The sequence below is a fragment of the Myotis davidii genome, unplaced genomic scaffold (genome assembly GCF_000327345.1).
Source record: "Myotis davidii unplaced genomic scaffold, ASM32734v1 scaffold223, whole genome shotgun sequence".
NCBI classification, from domain to species: domain Eukaryota; kingdom Metazoa; phylum Chordata; class Mammalia; order Chiroptera; family Vespertilionidae; genus Myotis; species Myotis davidii.
This window is the reverse complement of record NW_006294609.1, coordinates 2,638,577-2,664,657: the sequence shown is the minus strand read 5'-3', so window position 1 is coordinate 2,664,657 and position 26,081 is coordinate 2,638,577. Positions and strand designations below refer to the sequence as shown.

Here is a 26,081-nt window from a genome sequence, read left to right as displayed (position 1 = left end):
GTTGTAAGAAGTGCTCCAGAAGCATCCCTCCCTCCTACACGTCACCCAGTTTCCAATGGCGACACTGTCCAATCTCACAGCTGGGCACTGGCAGTGTGACCCCATCCGTGACCTGACTCCGGTCTGAGCATCCGGGACTTAGCCTGTTTGCTCCTCTCATGGCTGCTGGCACCCACTCTCCTGCTTGGCTTTCTCTTCTTCCTAAGACGGGACCCTGAGTTCCCTCCGTTCTCCTTTTCCGGTCAGAGTTTTACTGCCAGGTACTCAGGGGGCGGGGGGAGCGCACAGGTTCTCGGGGGAGCGGTAATGGTATCAGTCGGAAGTCCCTGACCTACAGTTTCTGCTTCCACCGTGAACTGGGTGCTAACAGGACGGTCCGGGGAAAACCTCAAGTGACAACTTCTCTCGTCATCGCACGCGCAGCGGGGGATCCGGCGTTGGTGCTCCAGGGACTTTCCCACGTCTGATTCGTTCCGACACCCATGATCCTGGTAACGCGAGGCATCATCACCCCACCCGCGCGGTGTCTGCAGGGCACCGGACGTAAGCTGGTCACAGGGGCCGAGACAACACGGCGGCGGCCTCTGCTGCCACAAAACAGCGCGACGCCACGCGGAGTCAGGGCCGTCTGCCCGGGGACCCGCCACCTGCTCGCCTCCGGGGAAGCTCCAGGTACCTCAGCCAACAGGAGCCCGAGCGGTCGGACCGGAGGAGGGCAGGCCGGACGGGGCTTCAGGGCGCCGCGGCTACATCCCGCCCCTCACCTTGCTTCCCGCGCACTTGTCCAGGAATTCGCGCAGCTCGCGACGCACCGCCTCGCGCAGCACGTTCAGGTTCACTCGTCCGTAGGACAGGTGGGTCGCCATCTTGCCCCTCCGCCCCCCTTTCTCTCCTCATCCAAGCGCGTCCCCTCTGCCCCTTCCACGGGCCGCAGGCGGAGTCACGTGGCAGTGAGTTCACGTGACCACGCTGGCGTCGGCACGCAAACCTGGAAACCCAGCCGGCCGGCCCCCGCGGCGCCTCCAGGCCCTAGCGCCGCCCGTTTCTTCTCTAACGCTGTCTCCTCGTGGAAGTCGCTGGGCGCTGACATAGGAGTTTAAAGGCGGAGACTGGCTCCTGCTCGTCGGTTCAGCGGTTCTCAACCTGTGGGTCGCGACCCCTTTGGCGGTCGAACGGCCCTTTCACAGGGGTCGCCTAAGACCATCCTGCATATCCGATATTTACATGACGATTCATAACAGTAGCAACATGACAGTGATGAAGTAGCAACGAAAATAATTTTATGGTTGGGTCACCACATGAGGAACTGTATTTAAAGGGCCAGAAGGTTGAGAACCACTGGAAGTGTTAAAAATCGCCACTTTCATCTTAGCAGCGAGTGTACTCGCTGTAAAACGGTAATTTGAAGCTAAATGTGAATGGGAATATTTTCAGTCAGAGCGATTAAACTCTTTGCTCTTTTGGTTTGTGGGCTAAAATTTAGAGAAATGGCCAGGGTCTGAAGGAACCTGAGGGACTTGTCTGTTTGGCTCTTCTTAGTAGACTTTTTCTTAGGAAATACTATCCGATGTAGAATTCAGGTCCCCGCACTTGCTTCATTAGTAAAATTCACATATTACCTCATCAGTTGTAGGAATCCTAGGAGCACGTCATTCACATACAAAAGCTTATCAGGCCCTGGCCGGTGGCGCAGTGGTCAGAGCGCCAGCCCTCCCAGCCCTGCGCACCCACGGGTCACCGGTTCAATTCCTGGTCAAGGGCACATGCCCAGGTAGCAGGTTCAGTCACCGTTGGGGTGCCTATAGGAGGCAACCAATCGATGTTTCTTCCTCGGATCGATAGTCTTCTCTCTCAAATCAATAAAAACATTTTTAAAAAGAATATACCAACTTCTTAAAGCTGTTTATCAGCAAGACTGCAGTAAAAATTGCTATTTGGATCTATAGTGTTGCTCATTTGAAGAAAAACCATTATGACAAATGAAACTGAAAATATCAGTACCACTGGGCAAAAAGAATAACCATTTGTTAAAGTACACACACTCTAGGGACCCAGTGCATGAAATTAGTGCACGATGGGGTAGGGTCCCTCAGCCAGGCCTGCACCCTCTTGCAATCCAGGACTGCTGGCTCCTAACTGCTCACCTGCCTGCCTGCCTCATCGCCCCTAACCACTCACCTGCCTGCTGATGGCTCCTAACCACTTGCCTGCCTGCCTGATTGCCCCTAACCACCTCTGCCTTGGCCCCCACTGCCGCAGCTTCGTCCAGGACATCCAGAATGACGTCCAGATCTTTAGCTGTCCGGTCTCATTAGCATATCATGCTTTTATTGTATCTATTTAAAATAGATGCTTCACCAAAGTGGATATACAGATGGCCAAGAGACATATGAAAAAATGCTCAAAGTCACCGATCATCAGAGAGATGCAAATTAAAACGATGAGGTATCATCTCACACCTGTCAGAATGGCTACCACAACAAATCCACAAATGACAAGTGCTGGCCAGCATGTGGAGAAAAGGGAATCCTAGTACACTGCTGGTGGGAATGCAGACTGGTGTGTAACCATTATGGAAAACAGTGTGGCGTTTCCTCGAAAAATTAAATCCTTGCCCTAACCGGTTTGGCTCAGTGGATAGAGCGTCGGCCTGCGGACTGAAAGGTCCCAGGTTCGATTCCCGCCAAGGGCATGTACCTTGGTTGCGGGTACATCCCCAGTAGGAGGTGTGCAGGAGGCAGCTGATCAATGTTTCTCTCTCATCGATGTTTCTGGCTCTCTATCCCTCTCCCTTCCTCTCTGTGAAAAATCAATAAAATATGTTTTAAAAAAAAGAAAAAGAAAAATTAAATATGGAACTTTCATTTGACCCAGTGATCTCAGTTCTAGGAATATATCCTAAGAAACCCAAAACACCAATCAGAAAGGATATATGCACCCCTATGTTCATAGCAGCACAATTTACAATAGCTGAGATCTGGAAACAGCCCAAATGCTCATCCGTAGATGAGCTGTGGTACATTTATGCCATGGAATACTGTGCAGCAGTAAGAAAGAAGAATGTCTTACCCTTTGAGACAGCATGGAGGGAACCGGAGAGCATCATGCTAAGTGAAATAAGTCAGTCAGAGAAAGACAAGAATCACATGATCTCACTCATATGTGGAATCTAACTAACAAAATAAACTGATGAACAGAGTGGATCCAGAGACATGGAAGCATGGGACAGAGTGCAGAATCTCAGAGGGAAGGCAAGGGGGAGAGCAGGGAGGGAGGAGGAGGATGAGTGAGTGGGAGGTAATCAACTAAGGACTTTATATGCATGGCCCATGGACACAGACAATGGGGAGGTAAAGGGTGGAGGTGGGGCGAGCTGGAGGGGGTCAATGGGGGAAGAAGGGGAACTTCTAGTACTAGTATATAATACTTTCAACAATAAAGAATTAATTTTTTTAGCCCTGGCCGACTTGGCTCAGTGGATAGAGCGTCGGCCTGTGGACTGAAGGGTCCCAGGTTCGATTCCAGTCAAGGGCACATGCCTGGGTTGCGGGCTCAATCCCCAGTAGGGGATGTGCAGGAGGCAGCCAATCAATGATTCTCTCTCATCACTGATGTTTCTATCTCTCTCCCTCTCCCTTACTCTCTGAAATCAATAAAGAAATATATTTTTAAAAACTTTAAAAAAAAAGAATGGTATTTTTTAACTAAAATAAAGTAGGTACAGAACATTTTTTGCTCAAATTTTAATACTGCTTTACATATTGTTTGTGAAACAATTCCTATTATGTTTATAACCAGAAATTTCAATTGATTACAGGTTTTTCACTTGTCAAATACAGTTAATAATCTTGAGGGGAAAATACATCAAAGGCATATGTACAATTATAGAAGTTCTTATTATACACGTAGCATGGAGATACATTTATTTATTACTTTTTACATCTTCTAGAAGACATTCAATTCAAAACAAGATAAATAGTTTAATAAAACTGGTTGATAAACTTCTGGTGGCTGAGGTCCTTCATTTAATTTTTTGTGATAAGAAAATCCAAAATTATTAATATTGAATTTCTCATCATACATTCATCTAAAAAGACAGTAAATACAACTTGTAAAGATTGTAGATTGGTTAATGTAAGTGTTGTATAGCAGCTTATTATCTAATTAATCGACTGCTGGGGATATCTGCTAGAGAAGGAAAAATATTGTATTCATTTAGATCTGAAAAAGAAACAAAATGAAAACAAAAATAAAAAATAGCTCCAAAGCTGTGTGATGCTATTTCTGGCCTAGCCCATTACATCCTGATAAACATTCTAAGTGTTTTCTTTTTCATAAAGGTAAAAATCTGAAAAGAAAGACACAATTGTGAATCCTTTTTCCCAAAATAGAGATTTTTAAAAAATATATACATACAATATATAGCTGAAATTATGCAAAACCAATACACAAAGCGCCACAGTAGAGTAAGTGGGTGCAGCATATCGATTATAAAACGTCCCACAGCAGTTTGGGGGCTCCCCCCTCCCTTTACCTGTTTCATGATTTAACATCACACCTAAGTGATACCACGCCTGAAGTAAAGGCACTACTGACATCAGGTAGTGCAAAGATCTCAGATATTTCAACTAAAAATAAAATGCTCTAGATGAGTAGATGAAAATGCAAAATGGCATTGTTTTTCAACTCATTCCAGTGTCAAAGCTTAACTAAAACATCTCACTATACAAAAACGCAGCCTGGGAAGATTTTAGTGCAAATATGAGAATGGCATAATTTAAAGTTACTTAAATAAGGTACTGGAGGGTAGGGATTGTTCTTGGAGGTTTCCCTCGGGACAATCTATGTAACGACCTCAGGTGCAACGTCCTGTTGGAACTTAAAAATCAAGACGCCAAAAATAAGAGGTGAAAACTCACCTCCTAAGTATTTATTATTCTAATGTATACGGGGAAACTAAAAGGGCGATTTGTTGAAGATCAAAATATTTTCTTAGATTTGTTGGTGGGGGTCAAAAATAACGTGAGTGGTCCGGAAGTCTGCACACGTAATGCTGGTGTTCGGTTGCCCAGATGCTGGTGCGTCCGAGAAAGCCCAGTCCTGGATGTGAGGCTTCGTCAGAAGGTCTCGTCGTCGTTGCAGTTGGTTGCCCAGTGCCCAAACATCTCACAGATCTCACAGTACGGGCGCTCCTCGCTCCGACTGCCGTGGTGTGTGGAGTGAGGGGGGTCCTCCGACATTTGCGCCTGGGTGGGACAGTCCTCTGTGTCGTGGAGATCGAAGCAGTCACATATGTCACAGAAGAGGCGAGGTTTCTTCTTGGACTGTTTCTCCTGGTCGTCACTGCAAAGGTTCATGTGTACGATCAGAAACTCACATATTAACCAATGTCACCCCAATAGACTTAATAATGAAAAACAGAAACTCATTTCCACCACTTGTAAAGGACAAAAAACAAGCAAGAGTTATGGCCAAGTCTGCAAACCTCAAGTGTAATTACTGCAATCCCTATTTAAAATGCTCACATCAGCCCTAACCAGTTTGGCTCAGTGGATCGAGCGTCAGTCTGCGGACTGAAGGGTCCCGGGTTCGATTCCGGTCAAGGGCATGTAACTTGGTTGCAGGCACATCCCCAGTAGGGGGTGTGCAGGAGGCAGCTGATCGATGTTTCTCTCATCGATGTTTCTGACTCTCTATCCCTCTCCCTTCCTCTCTGTGAAAAAATCAGTAAAATATATTAAAAAAAATAAAATAAAATAAAATGCTCACATCAGCCCTGCTGGTGTGGCTCAGTGGGTGGGGGTCGACCCCCATGAACCAGGAAGCCACTGGTTTAATTCTGGATCAGGGCACATGCCCGGGTTTCCAGCTCCATCCCCAGTAGGGAGTGTGCAGGAGGCAGCCAACTGATGTTGTTTCTCTCATCAATGTTTCTTTTTCTTATCTGCTCATCTCCTGATGGGCACTTGGGCTGTTTCCAGATCTCAGCTAGTGTAAATTGTGCTGCCATGAACATAGGGGTGAATACATTCTTTGATTGGTGTTTCGGGTTTCTTAGGATATATTCCTAGAAGTGGGTCAAATGGCAGTTCCATATCTAATTTTTTGAGGAAACGCCATACTGTTTTCCATAATGGCTGCATCAGTCTGCATTCCCACCGGCAAAGTACTAGGGTTCCCTTTTATCCACATCCTCGCCAACACTTGTCATTTGTTGGACTGTTGATGGTAGCCATTCTGACAGGTATGAGGTGATACCTCATTGGAATTTTAATTTGCATCTCTCTGATTATCAATGACTTTGAGGATTTTTTCACATGTCTCTTGGCCATCTGAATGTCATCTATTTAGGTCCTTTGCCCATTTTTTAATTGGATTATCTTCCTTTTGTTAAATTGTATGAGTTCCTTACATGTTCTGGATATAAACCCTTTATCAGATGTATCATTGCCAAGTATGTTCTCCCATGCAGTGGGCTTTCTTGTTGTTTTGTGGTTTCTTTTCTGTGCAGAAGCTTTTTATTTTATGTAGTCCCATTTGTTTATTTTTTTTAGTTTCCATTGCCCTAGGAGCTGTATTGGTGAAGATATTGCTTTGGCATATGTCTGAGACTTTGCTGCCTGTGGATTCCTCTACGATTTTTATGGTTTCCCATCTTATGTTTAAGTCTATTCATTTTGAGTTTATTTTATGTGTATGGTATAAGTTGGTGGTCTAGTTTCATTTTTTTTTGCATGTATCTGTCCAATTTTCCCAACACCATTTATTTCTTCAAACACATTCTCTATCCCTCTCTCCCTTGCTACCACTTCTGGCACACCTGCTATTTGAATATTGTTACATTCCATGTTGTCTCACAGCTTTAAGTTGTCCTCTTGTTTTTTCTTTTTGGTTCTCTGAGTGATTTTTTTTAACCCTGTCTTCTAATTCACTGATTAGATCCTCATTTTCTCCTAATCTTCTGTGTATTCCTTCCAATTGTGTTCTTTATTTCTGTTTTCATAATTACTACATCTTTTCTCATGCTGTTGAGCATCTTTACCGTCATTATTCTGAACTCTATATCAGATAAATTTCTTATCTCCATTTCATTTAACTCTTTTGGAGAATTCTCTTGTTCTTTCATTTGGGGGTTGTTTCTTTGACTCCTCATTTTGGCTGCCTGTTTGGATTTGTGACTATGTGTTAGATAGGTCTTCTATGCCTCTCAATCTCTAGTACACGACAGTGACAAACACTGTTTCTGTCTAATTAGATGAGGCAAAGACTCAAAGCCTCCAGAGACCGCCTCTGCTTACAAACTGATAGAACCCTGTCTTAAATTGCCCTTAGGCAATCATCCTCAGGTGTGGTGTGAGTTTTTTTCAACAGGGTGGGGCAACTGCTTCTGCCTGGGGGCTAATTGTTATTCTCAGTTTCTTACTGGACCTCAGAAACTCTGCAGTGCTCAAGGTGTGTACCCCCGAGGCAAAGCTGACTGTATAGAAAATGTCTGCATGAGAAAGATGACCTCTGCAGCATGAGGGAATGACTCAGGACAGGAAACCAGGTGTCTGCCTTCTGAGCTCTAACCTGAGCCCCTGATCTTGGCTTCTGCTCATACAGCTCCAGTTCATTCTGCCCTCCCTCTGCCAGAGCACAAGGTGAGTAGCTTCAGAGGGAATTTTGTGCATTGGCCCTTTAAGAGGGTGCCTGAATTTCCAGCCGTCTCTCCCTGTCAGACAGCAACCCCATTGCTTTTTACACCCAGATGTGGGTACCTTCCTCAGTTCTGGTGCTCTCTGCTGGGGGGCCCAGCTTGTGGATTAGACCCCAGATTTCTCAGTGGCAACCCCCCACAGCTGACATATCTCTCAGGAACTCCAATCCCTGTCTATGGAAGCCCGGCCAACCCTTTCGTGCCTCAGCCCCTCCTACCAGTCTCTATGCTGTCTCTACTTTCCGTCCTCAGTTATCATGGTTCTCTCCAGTGAGTCTCCCATTGATTATTCAGGAAGTTTTTCTGCATTTTAGTTGCAATTCCAGTTTGGTCCTGGGAGCGTGTCCTCGCAGCATCTACTTACTCCACCACCATATTTAATCTCCCATGTTATTTTTTTTCCCTCTGTGTTTCTAACTCTCTATCCCTCTCCCTTCCTCTCTCTCTAAAAGTCAATAAAAATATATTTTTAAAAAGTTAAAAAATAAATAAAATGTTTACATTATAGTGTATATGCATCACTGTCTTGCCAGAATTATGGGGATGGATTTATGGCCAATCAGCCACAGGGCAACTGTCTCTCCAACCCACTGAAGAACCTAACTTTAAAAACACAGTTTACTGAGATGGAACTGAACAGTATTGTCTCATATGAAATACCTGTCGTAATTGTTTAGGTCATCGCCATTCCCATTAAGGGCTGCTTCTGACATCATTTCCACCTTCAGCTTGAGGTCTTGATTCTTCCTCTGAAGGTCCACTATTACTGAATTTAGGAAGTCAATCTAATTTGTTCAGGGAAAAGAAAAGAAACGTATAAAATGTCTGAAATGTGTCCGGTGGACTGCCTATCAAGAAGTCACGGACGTAGACTCATGTCATGGCTGTGAGTGTGCTGGACATCACAGAGGGGCCAGCGGTGGCTGTTACTGAACCTATGCTTTATATATTGATACACACACACACACACACACACACACACAAAACACTTCACAAAAAGCATAACAAGAGAGTTGTCTCATGGCACTGTAGAACCAACCCATAACATATCGTCTTTTGAAAAAGTACAGGGACATCCTCCTCACACCAGGCTCCCTGATGGGTTGTGGTGGGATGATGGTAAATGAGACTTCAGAGAAAAACAGAGAAGTTTTAAAGAGAAGGCTCAAGCTCCCTTTCCACCGAGGAGACCGTTTGGCACATGCTCAGGAACAGGGTGGCGCTCAGGTACCCCAACTGGGAAAAGCAACTGTGCCAGGATTCACTGGGCAGTGGAATAACGAGATGGCCAGCAGGAGGAAGCACCCTTGTCTTAACATTTGCTTTCAAACCAAGGGCACTTTCCTTAAAAAACAAAAAGTTTCTTCCCTCTCCTACAAATAATAAAAAGCTCTCATATATTCTAAATAGCTGATGAGAAAAATCTCACTTTATAATTTTAAAAATGTGAGTGAATGTATACACATACACAGGTAATTCAATTTTTAAAGAACGAGTTGTCCTCTTTCTCTTGCTGGGGCATGTTATGAAGCGAAGCTGGCAATCAGCAGCTTTGTGGTTCTCTGGAGAACATCCCTGCCAACACTGGAGGCAGACCCACTGAATCTATCCTCACTTCTTAAACTGCATTTTCTAAGACTTTATCATATCAGGAGCTCCGTTTCGGGAAGAAGAAAACAGCACAACATGAATTTAGTACAGTGGGGAAACACACACACACACACACGTGCTCGCAAATTAGGAAACATAAAACAAACCATTTGCTGGTTGGAAGAAAGTGTTGGCAGCAGCAGATGAAACAAATGGAAGCAGAAAGGAAAGGGGGAGAAAGAGAAAACACTGTTAATTAAGTAGATGTTTATTACACACACACACTAAGCAGACAATGCTAACCGGGGTAAGTTAGTAGTTTGCTGAATCCTTTCAGACAAATCAAAACTCCCTGAGCTTTTATTTAAAAATGAAAGATGGCTTTTGTACCTGTGGTTTTTGCGCAGGATAAATATACCCCAAGATATATTATTAAAACTGAAGATGGATGCTTACTGTCTATGTCTCATTATATTTCCAAATAGAGAATACGTTGTTTCCATATAATCCCACATTTAAAAATAAGACTGTTTTGTTAATTTTGGAAACATTTTTCGAGAACCCTGTCTTTGTAAGGTAGAGATAAGCCAGGAACTTTTTGAAAGAGCAATTCTACTTCTAAAATTTACCCCAAAGAAATACTAGTATATTTGAAAAATGGTAGATGTCCAAGACAATTCATTTCCGCATTGTTTACAATACACTTAGAAGATCAGAAACCTCCCAAATGGCATGCCAACGGACAGAGAACCAATTCCATTAAGTTCATCCATATAACGGAACACTAAACAGCTATAAAAGGGAGGTACAGAGGTTGAAAGGGCTCCTGCCTCTCCAGGGAGAGGAGTCTGTGGAAGTCACTCTGACACACTGAGGCTGGCTCCCTGGGGCCTGCTGGGAGAGTAGGTATTGTTTAGGGGTGAGGCTGGGCTCTTCCAGGCTGGGCTAGGCTCTTCGGGGTGAGGTTCTGCCCTTCGGGACTGGCTACAGCTGTTCTAGTCTGGGCTCAGCTCTTCAGGGCTAGATGCCTCCCTTCCTTTTGGGACTGAGCTTTGGCTCTTTGGAGCTAGGCTCCGCCCTCTGGGACTGTCTTTGGCTATTCAGGACTAGGTTGGGGTCTTGGGGTCTTAGGGTCTAGGTTGGCTCTTCGGAACTAGGGTCAGCCCTTTGGGACCAGATTGGGCTATCAGGCCTTGGCTGGGTATTCCAGGCTCGTCCGTTAACATCAAATTGACCTTGGTCATGGGGAAGCCCGGGTCTCTACACGATTGCCTCCAGGAAAGGACCCTTAAGTGAGCAGACACAGCCTGGGAACCAGAGGGAAAAAGGGCTGCTGACTCGAAGGAGAGGTGCCTGTGGAAATCACTCTGACACACTGAGGCTGGCTTCCTTGGGCCTCCTGGGAGAATAGGTATTGCTTAGGGGCTAGGCTCAGCTTTTTGGGGCAAGGTTCTGCAAAAAAAAAAAAAAAAAAAACAGAAAAAAGAAAGAAAAAGAAGAAAGAAAGTACAGGCCAGTTTATGTAATATGCCACCATGTACGTTAAAAGGGAAAGGAAAAAGACTGTATTAGTCTTGGCTTACATTTACATTTTTTTAAATCCCTGAAAACACTTTTTTAAAAAGACACCAATTGGGTGGTTACCTAACTGGAGAGCTGGGAACTGACTAGAGAGAAAGGTTTGGAGGGAGATGTGTTGCTGAACATATTTTTAATATTGCTTAATGTTTAGATCATATGAATGCACTACCTGTTCAAAAGATTAAGCGCTTGTTTAAAATAGCAGGTAAGCACACTAAAGGAAGGAAGGAGCAGTACCTGACTCTCCTGGGCTCTTTCGTCCTCTTCCGCCTGAGTATCAGTATTACCTTATATATAAAAAAAAAAATGAAGGGGGATGTTTTAAAAACCACCATCTTTTTTCCTTGTGATTGCATTGAAGATCATTCTCTGTGGAATTCCCAGGTGCGCCTCTCAGTACACACTCCTGAGTTCCTGTCCCACAGCCGGACCCTGAGGGACCTGCGCCGGCGCTGGCCCCACTCCGCCCGTGTTCTCTCTTGGGCTGGCTCACTGCTGGGCAAGAATGGCCATCACATCCACCTGAATGTAGAGGAGCGAGGGGCCATCTCCGCTCTCCCTCACTGTGTACCTTCAGAACCCACGGCTGTACTGGATGGCAGCCAGCATCTACCAGCTTATGCGTCTACCCACACTCAAGACCAGGGGGGAAGGCCCAGCAGTGGGGACAGCAGGCACGCCCCTTCGCATGGGGCCTGGGTGATGCCGAGCCCTCGTCGGACTAAAGGGTGGGAGAGCCGAGGAGGAAAGGGCCGCGTGGGCAGCGCATCTTGCCCAGAAACGGCTCCTTGGCAGGGAACGGTGGGGTGGGGGAGAGGCACCACGGCCATCATTTTACCTGAGGAGCTGCTGAGCTGCCTCTTGTTCTCCTTGAGTTGAAGCTCCAAGTTCTTTACCTTGAGCTCGAGCTTCACCTTGTCGGACTCGAGAGACTGGACAACTGAATGCAGGGACTTGGCAGAGGCGTTTTCTCCCCTGAGCACCGTGACCTGCAACACAGCGGCGCGGCTTAGGTGTGGGAGCCAAACGGGGCGGCGTGAACGTTCGCCCGGGAAGGTACTCTACCTCGTTCCTCAGCTTCTCCAGCTCGGCATCCTTCTCCGTGAGTAAGGCACTAGTAATGCTGATGGACTTCTGCAAGGAGGCTTTTTCCTCATCTGCGTCTTTTATCAACTGGGATTCTCTAAAAGACCAAAGAGTTAAAAATTCCAGAAATCAGCCGAGAGAGTGATCGGTGTATGACTGTCCTAGAACAAACACACAATTTACCCGAGTTCATGTAAAGAAAAAGTGCATCCCAGGGGGCTTGTAGAGGGAAAAGGCTATTACGCTTCCAAATTTTACTTACTGTGAGGGGAGGAAAAGTTCGCTATGCACAGACATGCTTGAATCTGCCTATCATTGTATCCATTTGAGTTTAAAGAAAACAGTAACTTTGGAAGACTTACGATTATAAAAACAAAAACAAAAAAATAAGACTGTTGCACCCCCAAAGAATTCTGCTAAATATCGAACCCCAGCTGAATTCTATTATTTCTTGAATAAACTACTACCAAGCAATACCAACAATTAAAATACACACATGCAAAGCGATTATACAATGTCATGCAGAGCAGTTTTATGCTGGAAGTATCGGTTGGTTCTCACTAATTTCAGTAACTTTTAGCAAGTTCCAGGAATGAGTTTTTGAGATCTAATGGGCCAAACAGTAGCAAATAGTACCACTACTATTCGGGCTGCAGGAGTCTTCCTCCTCCTCCATGGAACCTGAAGAGGACATTAAATTGCTCGTAGAAATGACAGGTAATTACATAAAGGCCAGAGCAGACATGTTACAGTGGAGCTCTGGGGATAGAATGCACGCGTTGGCGACATCGGGAGGAAGGGCCAGCACTGGGTTCCTGTCCTCAGCCTGACTCGGCTGTGGTCATCAGCGGAGGGGGGACCAGGCCTGGGAAGTAAGGGAAACACCTGTCGTGGAGGGTGTGGGCAAAGAAAGGGAACGATGAAGGGAAGACCAGGAGGGAGGGGGCAAGACACATAGACACAACCTGGAAGGGCCGGCTACTATGTGTTTGTGTGTGTGCACATTTAGATTTTTGTTGAGAAATTACATGCATTCGAGAGTGCCACGGTCAGAGTCACCAGAGAGGAGGTCAGACTGAGCACGGTCACAGACTGGGAGAAACTAACTCCTTGGTGACAACTGAATGCGGTGTGATGTGTAGGTTGGACCCTGGAGGAGAAAAAGGGTGTTCGTGGAAAAGCTGGGGGATCTGAGTAAGGTCAGGGGACTAGCTGAAAGTGTGTGCATGTCACTTCCTAGGTTTTGGTCACTGTACCAGGGGATGGACCATGTCCACGTGAAGGGACCGGGGGTGGGGGGTGGGGAGGCACGTGGGAGTACTCGGAACGACCCTGGCAACTCTTCTGTGAAACTCTAGTTTTAAAAATTAAAAAAAAAATTTTTTTTTTAATTATATGCAGTGTGAAATGAGGAAAAAGACCTGGAACCACATTAATAGTTGGGAAAAAGACAAAACTGGAGAGAATTTTTCCTAGCTAGCCCTCAGGCCAGTGGACACGTCACTCATGGAGCTAATCCTCAGTGAGAACTCATAACTTAGGCAACAAGCCAAGTTACTCCCGGTTCCGCTGGGAAGTAACTGGGTGAGTGTGGAGCGTGTCGTGGTTCAGTCTGTTTCAGAGCCAACGGGAAGGACTGAAAACTGAGGCCCAGGTTAGAAATGGAAGAATGTACATGTCTGGTTAGTGAGACCCAAGATATCCGGCACACGAATTACAGAATTCTCATGATTTATGGTAGATTCTACACAAAGATAAAATATTAAGTGTATGTATCTCATTGTGTGGCTGACACTCATACCCCGGAATGATAAGTAGTAAGAAAAGAATTTGAGACTTACAAACAGTCCTGGAATTCAATATCCGAGCACTAGCTGTACACTGAAATGGGGTGAGCAGCAGTGACGCTGAATTACTGAGTGGCACCTTGCTAGGAAATAGGATCTTGCTCGGATTAAAACAAAACAATGATTTTAACGGAAGGAACGTACGAACCCTCCTTCCCCCTGGAAAGTAAGTATCTGACGCGATCCAAAGATTCAATAAAGCTCAGACTCCTTAAGCCTCTAGCAAACTGACTTGGTGGTTTACTCTATAGTAACACCTATTTCCAGAGCGTCGCTTGTTAGAAAACCAACTCAAATCTGAACATCATTGGAAATGTTTTTACTGAAAAAAAAAGAGGATTTGGGGATTCCTGAGCAGACTTGGATTCTTCCATCATAGGAATTCTAGTTAGCAAAGACGTCACTGATTCTTGGTTTGGGGGCCCACCAGCCGGCGGGAGGAGGAAGGCACGGTATCTTGATCTGCTCATCCTCACATATACACAGCCTCTGAGCAAGGCCGCTTTAGCAGAGGGCAAGCAGAAGGCTCGCTCCTTGTACAGTTATCAGAAGATGCATGGCTGAGGGAGGGACCAAGCTTGTGACAAATGGCAGGACAAACAGCTCTTAGCTGCTCATCTCTGGGGCAGATCCTCACTGCTGGCTTCCTTCACTATTTCTAAGCCCCAATCCCACTGTGCAGACCGAGAGAGGCCGAGTTAAACGATTTAGCCAGCATCACTGACCTCTGCGTCACAAATCACACCGGCAGGCGGGCCTGTGTTCCCTGGAGCCATGCTGACTGGGATGACTTGGTGTTCCTCACATGTCAAATAGGGAAGATAAGCAGAATGCGAAGGAAGGGCCGGAGGGGCCCGAACTCTTTCCTCCAAGGGAACATACTAGCCAGCTTCTTTCCTTACTACTTGCACAAGAAATAAATTCTAGCAGTAAAGCAAATACCTTAACATGTAACTGGGCAAGCTTTAAAAATGCAAGATAATAAGAACCAAATATTAGAAACATGAAGAGAAATGCAAATCAGTCAGGGAAAGTTTGCACTGCAATTCTTTGCTTTAAAAAAAAAAAGATAATATGTGTGTGAGTGTGTGTGCGTATACTGCTGAGAATATTTTACAAAACAAAAGCGAGACACAGAGGGACAAAGGCAGCCAAAAATATATATACGACCATTTGGTTTACTAAAAATATATGAAATTTATTTAGTATAATGTGGATAGACTTTCTTTAGTCTTACCATGAAAGACACACAGATATAGCAAAGGAAGCAAGAGTAGGAAGGGAAAAGAGAGGAGTGAAGTGAGCATTGTAAGCAGCGACAGCTCAGAGACAGTCAGACAGTCAGCCACCCACAGTGAGCAGCACAGGACTCTGCAAAATTTGTCGAGGGAACTGTCTACCGGTTTCCAGCCCTGACGGCAATCTATCATTTACACTAACAGAATTAATTCTGCCTCCAACAAGTCCACGTCTAAGATTTTGGCTCTCAAGTCCCTTCTTTGACATCCAAAAGCCTGGAGGGAGGGAGGGAAGCCAAACAAGTTCTCCCATCTGCTTGCAGACCTCAGGGGTCAGAAGACCCACCTCTCCACTCGGTCAGTTACAGCAAGTCAAGTTCGGCTCTGCCATCTCTCTCAGACATCTTGGAACCTGTTTTGAAGGAGGTCTGCCTAATGTGGAAACCAGTTTTCCAAAGAAATAGTTACATTTTAAAAAGATATTTATATATATTTTTTATTTCAGGGAGGAAGGGTAGAGGGAGAAACATCAATGATGAGAATCATTGATCAGCTGCCTCCTACACACCGCCCCCTCCCCCGCACTGGGGATGAAGCCCACAACCTGAGCATGTTCCCTGACTGAGAATTGAACCATGACCTCCTGGTTTATAGGTTGACGCTCAACCACTGAGCCACGCTGGCTGGGCAATGATTACATTCTTAAGAGGAAAATCTTGACTACATATTGCTTGCAATTCAATGTTTAGATACCAAAAAACTGTGGCAATACAGAAGGATGTTACTACTTTCTTTTTTAAAAATTTATCTTTATTACTGAAAGTATTACAGATGTCCCCTTTTTGTTACTAATTTCTTCACGAAAAGCAGCTTCATCCTACAGTCAGGAGTAAGTACTGCACTTCAATACAATGACTTCAGTGTAAGGAAGGCAAGTCTATGCTTGCTCATGTCTGTTCAATGGTCACTTCCAAATTAAACTGTCGATTAAGATCTCTACTTTTGTTTCAACAGCTACAACTCAAATAACTTTGATTTAAGTACTTTTCAGACTTTTAAAGTAAGAGCAGATCAAATTCTTTTTAGTACTCTATGCTAAATTTACTTAACTATGATACACATAGACCTATATACAAATCCTTTATCAAACTGACTTTAGGAGGTGTTTAGGGGTTCAAATTATTAGCTCAAATATATACTTGCTTTCAGATTTCTGAAACAGACATAACTTTCCATGAGGGTTAATAAACAATTTAACAAAAAGAGAGAGAGAGAGAGAGAGAGAGAGAGAGGAAAAAAAGGTGTATCCCGGCCAGTATGGCTCAGTGGTTGAGCCTCTACCTATGAACCAGAGGTCACAGTTCAATTTCTGGTCAGGGCACATGCCTGGGTTATGAGCTAGATCCCCAGGAGGGGGTATGCAGGAAGCAGCCAATCAATGATTCTTTCTCATCATTGATGTTTTCTCTCTCCCCCTTTCTCTTCCTCACTGAAATCAATAAAAAATATATTTAAAAAAATAATATATTTTTATTGATTTCAGAGAGGAAAGGAGAGGGAGAGAGAGCGCAAAATGTCAATGATGAGAGAGAACCACCGTTGGCTGCCTCTTGCACGCCCCCTACTGGGGACCAAGCCCGCAACCCTGGCATGTGCCCTTGGCCAGAATTGAACCCGGGACCCTTCAGTCCACAGGCCGACACTCCATCCACTGAGCCAAACCAGCCAGGGCCCCAATCACATTTTGAAAGACGTGGTGAGGACGGACAAAGCACAGCATCTTTCTTTTTAAAGTGAGTAATCGTGAGTGTACAGTGAGACAAGAACCAGCATAAGAACCCGAGGGTCTGTGTCTTGCTCCTGCGTCTGAGTTCCTGGCCAAGGTGCCTGACTCTTCAGGCTGGCACTTCATCTTTTTTTTTTTTTCCAGTTTCTCTTTGCTGTTTAGGTTTCATCGTTTTTAAACGCACGCCTCACCATATACTTCAGTGGGCTGTTTTGAGATTACAGGCCTGAGAATTACCAACTGCTACGTCCATGCAAGGGGACATGCCAGGGCTCACATCGGCCCGTTTTCATTTGTCGGCTGGCCAGGATGTCACAGGAAGAGCCCTGTGAACTTTCACCTGACCTGGGTAACTGCGGACATGAGTTGCTGCTGCTGCTGCTTTTTTAAAATTTATCTTTACGGCTGAGAGTATTACAGATCTCCCCCATGAAGTTCTTTTTAAAGAAACAAAGCCTTATGGATGTAAAAATAAACACCTGAGGCCCACATGGGCGGGGCTGTGGCTGCAGGCAGAAGCTGGGCTAAGGCAGGTCAGCCTGGTCACCACGCTCACGCATGGTCACCTGGAGGACACTGGGCGGGGCCAGGGGCGTGGCAGTGATGAAACACGTGCATTCTGGTGTGAGACTTTAACCAAGAATGAATGTAATTAGAGAGGGAAAGGACGAATGGCACCCCCGGACCAAGGCCCAACATCCTTTAGGACGCAGCTTATGGAACTCAGATAGCTTGTGGGCGAAGTGCAGCCCTCAATCCCTCAGCTGTTTGCCGAGCGGGCAGGAGGGGCGCTGCAGTGTAAATAGCACCCATGGGCAGCTGCCTGGGCAGGGGAGCCCCTCGGCCCTGACAAGTAAGAGAATACTTTGCAAGAGCATGGAGAACTCTTGTTTTTCTACTTTATTTCACTTTTTTTAAATTTCTCTAGATACAAACTGCACATTTTAAAAGAGCAGACAGGCTGTCAGGATGCATAAAAGCACTAAGCTTCTAAATGACTATTTCTGTGGGCCTGTGTATCCTTACTCAAAAGGACTGGAAGGCTTTCACTTGAATACTGTGTGATTATCATGAATAAAATGACAAAGCTTTTTTTCTGAAAATAAATGGAAACATTTATAATTATGTTACCCATTATTATTGAAAAATTAAAATTTTTACATCATGGAAATCAGTGTTTACGGGCCGATCAATTACTCCCTGTAAAGTGATAGCATTTTCTAGTTACTGAAACTAGGAGGGAGCAGCAGTATCATACGAGACAATCTGCTTTTAGAAAACTTCCAAACAAATGCAACTGACCGTGACTTCAACTGCAGCTGTTCTTTGTTTTAGGAATGAAGGCTGAGACTTTGGCAAATGAGTTTTCATCATTTGTCAATGGTGAGTACTGAGCTATCAGGATGCAATTTTCTGAATGAGAAGGTCGCACACTTTCTATACGTCACCGCACACATCACCTTCTAACGTTTTCCTTATTAAACTCGCACACTCACACACATGCCAATGATAAACAGAAAAAGAAGACCTACCTCTTTTTCATTTCTAACAACTGATTGTTGAGCACAGATCTCTCCTCTTCCACCTGGAAAAAAGCACATACATGGAAGTTCAGTTCCTAACGAGCCGGCAGGGAGGCCTAGTTCTCATGCCCCGGGTTCCATTCCCAGGCCCCAGGCAGTGAGAGCAGCTGGCACCATATCACAGGATGTACAGCGATTTGTTTGTAAACCATGTATGACCTGACTGATTCCCTTTCCTCACGGACTCGAGAATTAAAACTATTAATCAACAGCTGGTTTTGCTCAGTGGTTAGAGTGTCGGCCGCCCACAGACCAAGGGTTCGAGAGTTCAATTCCTGGTCAAGGGCACATACCTGGGTTGCAGGATCCCTGCCCGGGTTGGAGTACATGCGACAGGCAGCCAATTGAGAATTGATGGAAAAAAATATCCTCGAGTGAGGATATACAAAACAAAACAAAGTATTAAACATCATCTGAACAGAAAAGGGGCATAAACCTTAGACCAGTGATGGCGAACCTATGACACACATGTCAGAGGTGACACGCGAACTCCATTTTTTTGGTTGATTTTTCTTTGTTAAATGGCATTTAAATATATAAAATAAATATCAAAAATATAAGTCTTTGCTTTACTATGGTTGCAAATATCAAAAAATTTCTATATGTGACACGGCACCAGAGTTAAGTTAGGGTTTTTCAAAATGCTGACACGCCGAGCTCAAAAGGTTCGCCATCACTGCCTCAGACATTCAATAAATGTTAACGGATGAGTGAAAATGTCATGAACATTCTGGTTCCTTTCCTGAAACAACAGAGGCTGAATGTCACCAACTCGGGGAGAGCGGGAACAGCTCATCTGCTCTCTGTGGGCCTGTTTTATGCTTGCTCTATCTCAAGCCTTCGTTTCTCGCCTGTAAAATACAAAGGTTTCTAAAGAATCAAGTCATAAAACAGAAAGAAAGACAGAGGGAACCCTCTGGTGTAAAGAAGGGTGAAGATCCCAGCCAGTATGGCTCAGTGGTTGAGCGTCAACCTATGAACCAGGTTGTCAGGGTTCCATTCCTGGTCAGGGCACATGCCCAGGTTTCAGGCTCGATCCCCAGTAGGGGGTGTGCAAGAGGCAGCCAGCCAATGATTCTCTCTCATCACTGATGTTTCTAGCTCTCTCTCCTTCTCCCTTCCTCTCTGAAATCAATAAAAATTAATTTAAAAGTTATATTTAAAGAAAAAGAGAGACAGAGATTCTGTGGTCCAGCTTCACTCAGCCCCACTTGCCCAGAAGTCCCTGAGCCCACATGAAAACTGTGATGGTTAATGATCACCATTTCTCCAAAATAAAACATGGCAAACTAAAAATAGCATTTCCTTCCCAAGCATTCATGTTTGGTAATTCAGGTTTGTTTAAGAGGCAGGCAATCACTAATGTACCAACTTATTTATTTTTAAATTCTTATTTATTAATTTGAAAGAGAGAGAGAGAGAGAGAGGAAAAGAGAGACAGAAACATCGATCTTACTGATGCATTCATTGGTTGATTCTTTTTTTTAAAATATATTTTATTGATTTTTTACAGAGAGGAAGGGAGATAGAGAGTTAGAAACATCAATGAGAGAGAAACATCGATCAGCTGCCTCCTGCACACTCCCTACTGGGGATGTGCCCGCAACCCAGGTACATGCCCTTGACCGGAATTGAACCTGGGACCTTTCAGTCCACAAGCCGACGCTCTATCCACTGAGCCAAACCGGTTTCGGCTGGTTGATTCTTTTATGTGCCCTGACTGGGGTTTGAACCTGCAACCTCGGCATATTGGGATGACATTCTCACCAGCTGAGCTGCCTGGCCAGAGCCCATTTGTGACTCAGTTTAGATGATAACCCCGTGTAATGTTTTTTATATGCACCAGATGCTATAACCAAGAACTGTGGATGAAATACTGGTATTGAGTCTCTAATCCTATCCAGTTGGCAAACTGTAACCTCATTCTGCAAATAACCAGGGGAAATCAGCACAGTTCCCATAGTGACAGCCAAGTGCATCTGCAATCCTTACAAAGGAAAAGATGTATGAGGGTTGGGAATGATAAATCAGACATTTCAGAAGTGACTGCCTAAGATGACTATTGGAACAGAACTAGCAGTAAGAGGGTTATTTTTAGTATTCCCCATGAAAAGAAAGAATGCTCTGCATGCTCTCCATTCCTCCTGAGACCACGTAATCCCCCCTGAATCCACACCCTGTGCTTCCACCGTCCACACATAGCAAGTGCCCCACTCCGTTAAAGATTGGGCTTTTGCCTGGCCAGTGTGGCTCAGTGCTTGAGTGTTGACCTATGAACCAGGAGTTCACAGTTCAATTCCCGGTCATGGTACATGCCCGGTTGCACACACTATCCCCAGTAGGGGTGTGCAGAAAGCAGCTGATCAATGATTCTCTCTCATTGATGTTTCTATCTCTCTCTCCCCCCTCCCTTCCTCCTGATATCAATAAAAAGAAATTTATTTTTAAAAGATCAGGCTTTTGGCAGCACAATTATCAGCAACAAAGCTTTGGACTGGACATGTGAGGAAGTCCAAGGACATCTGAATGTCTCTACACCCCCTGAAAGACAGGACAGGACATGAAGCCCTGGCTAAACACAACACACTCATTTCATCCCACTCCTGCCTGGTTCCACAACTCCTGCTGTCCCGCGGCCCGTGTGGGGAGAGAAGAGTAGAAACGACCACAACGTGGAGCTCTGAGTGCTCCACGTAAGACAACAGTGGCAACTGTGACAGGAACACAAAGAAGGAGCCGAGAGCTCTGAGCTGAGAGGCGACGAACTTTAGGGTGGGCTTCTGACAATGAGAGGTTCACCACATGGGGAGGGAGAAGGGATGTCAGGCAGAGCCGTGAATGGAGATGACCAGGTACAGCAGGAGATGCAGAGAAAAAAGAGCGGAAGGAGCGGAAGAAGTTACGAGGGGAGCGCTGAGAATGCAGGTAGCGGTGCCAGGTGCTCAGGGAGGGAAGGAAGGCAAGATCGGTGGCACCACTTGGTAAGCAATGATTCAGGCACCAGTCACCCCGGTGCAAAGAGCAGCACGCAGGGGGTTGGGAGGAAGAGGGGAGGTAGAAGACAGAGGCAGAAAACAGAACACGCTTTTTTAAAGTTTGAAAAGAAGGAAGAATTGGGGTTGTAAGTGTGAAACCGCACAACAAGATTTAGAACTGCTTTTAAGGAAACGAGATTTCTCAGCCCACGGGGGATCTGAATGGAAAACTAGTGGTAGCAACTACAGGCAGCACGCAGACATCAGGAGGGACAGGTGACAAGCTGAATGGAGAAAGGAGACATAAAACACCTGAAGCAAAGGGTCAGACAAAATGTGGTCCGTCCACCCGATAAAATACTATTCGGCCACGAAAAGGAACGAAGCCCTGACACCCGCCACATCTGCATGAACCTCGAGAGCACGATGCTGAGAAGCCAGACACCGACAGACACATGCTGTATGATGCCATTTATGGGAAATAACAAGAATAAGCAGCCCCGGCCGATTTGGCTCAGTGGTTAGGGTGTCGGCCCTCAGCCCGAAGGGCCCCAGGTTCAATTCCTGGTCAAGGGCACATGCCTTGGTTGCGGGTTCCCCAGGCCCGGTCAGGGCTTGAGTGAGAGGCAACCAATCGATGCCTCTCTCTCACATTGATGTTTCTCTCTCTCTCTCTCTCTCCCCTCCTCTGCTCCTTCCACTTGATCTAGAAATCAATGGAAAAAATATCCTTGGGTGAGGATTAAAAATCATCATCAAATCCATAGAGACAAAATTCACCAAGTGGGGAGGGAGAAGAGATTAGGGTTGCCAGGGGCTGGAAGAGGAATGGGGAGTGACTGCTTACACGGGGCAGGGTCTCCGTTTGAGGTGATGAAGCTGTTCTGGACCAGCACAGCACTGGTCCAGCACTGTGCATGGACTACATGCCACTGAACTGTACACTATAAAATGGTACAGCAGTGAATTTATGTCCTTTGCAAGTGACCTCACTTTTGAGCCTCCGCTTCCTCGACTACAAAGTAACCCACTGTCTCAGAGGTGTGCTGTGACGATTCTGTGAAATGTGCACAGCAGTCCGCTCACGTGATGTGCAGTGAGTTTTGGGGCTGCTAAGTAAGGGAGCCAGGATAATTCAGATCCTACCCCGTGTCAATCCAATCTTCGCTGTATTAATTTTTAGAACGAGACACTGAATATTTTTATTAGTACTACATTGAAAAGTCTTTTTTTTTTAAAAAAAAAAATAGGGTTTCTGCCCAACACTGGCTCTGTAGTATATTTCTGAACACAGTTGATCAATAGTTTGGAAACGTAAGAGAGTAAAAATTTGTAATTTCACGTAAGTGAAAGTGCTCCAGGTTCCCAGAGGTCATACAATCACAGGAATAAGCCTTCTTTAGACTAGTTTCTTCGAAGGTATTTTAAATGGGTGCTTCTCGCCACTCTTCTGATGTACACACACACACACACACACGTCTCTGTGTAAAACTGCAGATCTACACCAAGGGAAGAGTATCTGTGCTCCTTCTTGGTGATCAATGTGGTTAACAACCTCGAGCATCGAAGCCTATGATGCTTTACTCACACCCCTGGTCTCTCCTGAGCAAAACCTAGAAAACGGCAAAGGGCACAGCAGCCTCAGTCCCTACAGGGAAGTCATTTTCTTAGCTGCTCCTTTGCAGGTGCTGTTTCCTAACACCCTTCAACGTCACTGACTTTCAAATGTTTAGTCACAAAACCTTTTCGAAGAAGGTAGTTCAGACCCCAACATGCAGAAGAGGAAGAGCTGGGGGAGAGGAGCCCTGAAAGCCTCCCCAGGCGCTGCGACGGCCCCTACAGAGTGCCCTCTGGATCTGGGTGACAGAGACAGAAATGTAATCAACGGCCCGCGAAGGTCAGGACATGAGACGAGAGGATGACCTCTGGGTGTTCCTCCCACTTACGGAACCCGCTCCCCCGCCCACCCCAGACAAGTTCAACAGAAGATGATGGAGATGGGAACAGACGCGGCACTGAGCTGAGGGCCTTCCCTGGCCAATCTGCACAGACACACTGGCCTCAGAGCTACCCAGTGCTTCAGAAGCCGGGGCTGCACCAGGGAAGAAAACCTCTCCTGGGTTCCTACTTCTCATGAACGCCAGTTTCTCGTGAGCCGATCAAAGGCGAGCACACCACCCTCTGTAAGGCAGCCCGCTCCGATTCTGGCCTGGCCCAAATCAGAAGATGACAAATGGCTCCTGACACCATTAGCTGAAGGAGGCTGAGCAAGTTACCATCTTCTCTGTGTTCCTGTTTCCCCGCTTCTGAATGGGTTCATGACAGTGCCACTCCTAGCATCACTGTGCAGATAAGTGAGATGACAGCTGTCACTTATTTGTGTCTGTCACATGGGAGGACTCAACAGAGAGAGACCATTGCCAACAGCACCGTGGTCCTCCCAGAAGCTGGAGAGATGAGGCATCCCTTTTGTGGAAAGCTATAATGGAGACTTTAAAAGTCTGAGTTCAACTCTCCAAAGGCTTTTTTTTTAAATATTTTTTTTATTGATTTCAGAAAGGGAGAGAGAGAGAGAGAGAGAGAAACATCAATGATGAGAGAGAATCATTGATTGGCTGCCTCCTGCATGCCCCCTACTGGGGATCGAGCCCACAACCTGGGCATATGCCCTTGACTGGAATTGAACCCGGGACCCTTCAGTCCGCAGGCTGACGCTCTATCCACTGAGCCAAACCAGCTAGAGCTCTCCCAAGACTTTAAAAGCCTGAGCTCAACACTGCCATAGACTGCACCATGTCCTCAGATACGCTGCACACTTACCCCAAACTACTACACCCCGTGAGAATGAATGTTTGCAAAGCATGCTGGGAAATTTTTCCCCTTGACTAGCAGAGCCAGAGTTACTACACAGTGATGTTCCCTCCACGATGCCTCTTCGAGCTTCGGCTCTGACACGAGGTGTGACTAACAACCGAGCACTTGGATCTGGCTGCTAAAGAATAAAGAGCAGAATATGGCATTCTTTAAAGTCAGGTTGGTTTCAGTGTCTAATAAACTTGCCAGAAACCTGTGGGATTTAAATACAGGAGTAAACGGCTGTGGTCAGTGTTCGTTCTGGGTGTAACGCACCTCCTGCACACCAAGGCACAAGAGTGCACACATACACGTGGTTCCAGTACGAATGTCTGTTCAATGTCTTAAAATTTAAAGCGAAGCAGAGTTGTTTAGAAACAGCTGCCAAGCCGCACACCAAAACCGTATTCTTGGAATCTGTTCTCTAAAGCCAATTTTGATGAAAGAAAAAACAAAATCTTAGAGAAAATCATTTTAAAAGTGTAGTAGGAAGAAGATACTGTCCTGTCCATGTAAATGCATTGCTATAAGATCAGCTAATAATGATCTTAATTTCTAGTTGCTTGCAAGTTCCCAGTGTTGGTGTGTTGTGTGTAAGGACCTGTCAGTGACTCCTACCCTAAGCCCTATAGCATAGGACACTTGGAAACAAGGAGACACGTAACACAGGCGGCGTGACATCCCAGTAGGAAGAACCCAGCCACATGGAGCGCATCTGGAGGTGCCTCCAAGCAGCGCCCTGCCGGCAGCAGCAGGCATCGGCGTGTCCGAGACAGGGACGCCCACCCGAGGCCCACTGACCTTCTGATGACTCGTGACTTCGTCCCTGCTTCGCCCCAGCTCCTCGGCAAGTTTCACGTTCTCCGCTTTCAGTGCTGAAAGCTGCTGGGACTTCTGAGCAGCTGCCTGCTTCAGGGTTTCTCTGCAAGGACAGTGGGTGCAGGGTTACCATAGAAACAAGACAGGCACGGAAACTGTGGGAGCCGACCAGCTTCACAGCACTGAGGAAAATATATCTGGGTCACGTGCCCGATAGGATCTATAATAACAGGAGACAGTGTTATCTCCACACAGGAGGGGCTATATGGCTCTAACCTCTCTGGAGGAGGATTGCCACCCACGGTTATCACATTTTTTAAAAAACCTAATAAATTCTACACCCAGCCTTTCACCACCCACATTTACCTTACTTCTAAACACGCCATACAAATAAATGACAAGAGAAATGGTCAGTGCTCCTCTTGTCTTCAGGACTATATCCATTAGGAAGTCATACTAAAACCTACTTATGTTGACAAAGGGATTTACCTTGCCGCCAAGGTACTCTGTCCTAACTGCATTAAGTCTGTGATCTTTTTGTTGTTGTTGTTGGTTGTTGTTTTTTTTTTTGCTGGCAGAAATAAAAACCTAATGGTCTCATTTATCGACATCTGTCAGAATCAAGTGCTGGCCTGAATCTCAGTATATTTTTTTGGCCAACTAGAGGTGTAATCCCAAAGGAAATGTAGTTTTCTAGTTATATAACAGGTGTTTTTATTTGGACTATATTCTTTCCGTAATGCTAATCTATAATTAAAGGAAATAAATTTTAAAAAATAGCCTGCTAACCTATCTTGTGAGTATCAGCATATAAAACACTAGGTCACCCCAAGCAGCCTGCTTGTTCAGTCGTTTTTGGTCCCTCACTAACCCCCCTGCCAGCCTGGTTGTAGGCAGCCATCTTGTGATCTTGTGAGGGTTAATTTGCATATTACCACTTTCTTATATAGGATGAGCAGGGCCTGGCTGGTGTGACTCAATGGTTGAGCATCAACCTATGAACCAGATGGTCAGGGTTCGATGC

At 45.6% G+C, this 26,081-nt stretch overlaps 2 protein-coding genes across 3 annotated transcripts in view; both read right to left on the bottom strand.

Annotated features, from left to right (window-relative positions):
* The window catches only part of VPS33A (VPS33A, CORVET/HOPS core subunit), an 18,205-nt gene extending 17,229 nt beyond the window's left edge, over nt 1-976 (bottom strand). The window contains exon 1 of one of the 2 annotated variants that reach the window (XM_006768893.2): nt 765-976. In XM_006768893.2, coding sequence (XP_006768956.1) covers nt 765-866 — 102 coding nt within the window. In that variant the 5' untranslated portion in view covers nt 867-976. The remainder of the gene's footprint in view (nt 1-764) is intronic. The other variant, XM_006768892.2, reaches the window with a different exon arrangement.
* A 2,752-nt stretch (nt 977-3,728) lies between these two features.
* CLIP1 (CAP-Gly domain containing linker protein 1) overlaps nt 3,729-26,081 on the bottom strand; it is a 102,718-nt gene continuing 80,365 nt past the window's right edge. Inside the window, exons 20-26 of the mRNA XM_015567260.1 lie at nt 25,040-25,160; nt 18,360-18,412; nt 11,936-12,053; nt 11,709-11,859; nt 11,108-11,157; nt 8,360-8,484; nt 3,729-5,343 (exon numbers count right to left, since the gene is read on the bottom strand). Coding sequence (XP_015422746.1) covers nt 5,118-5,343; nt 8,360-8,484; nt 11,108-11,157; nt 11,709-11,859; nt 11,936-12,053; nt 18,360-18,412; nt 25,040-25,160 — 844 coding nt within the window. The 3' untranslated portion in view covers nt 3,729-5,117. The remainder of the gene's footprint in view (nt 5,344-8,359; nt 8,485-11,107; nt 11,158-11,708; nt 11,860-11,935; nt 12,054-18,359; nt 18,413-25,039; nt 25,161-26,081) is intronic.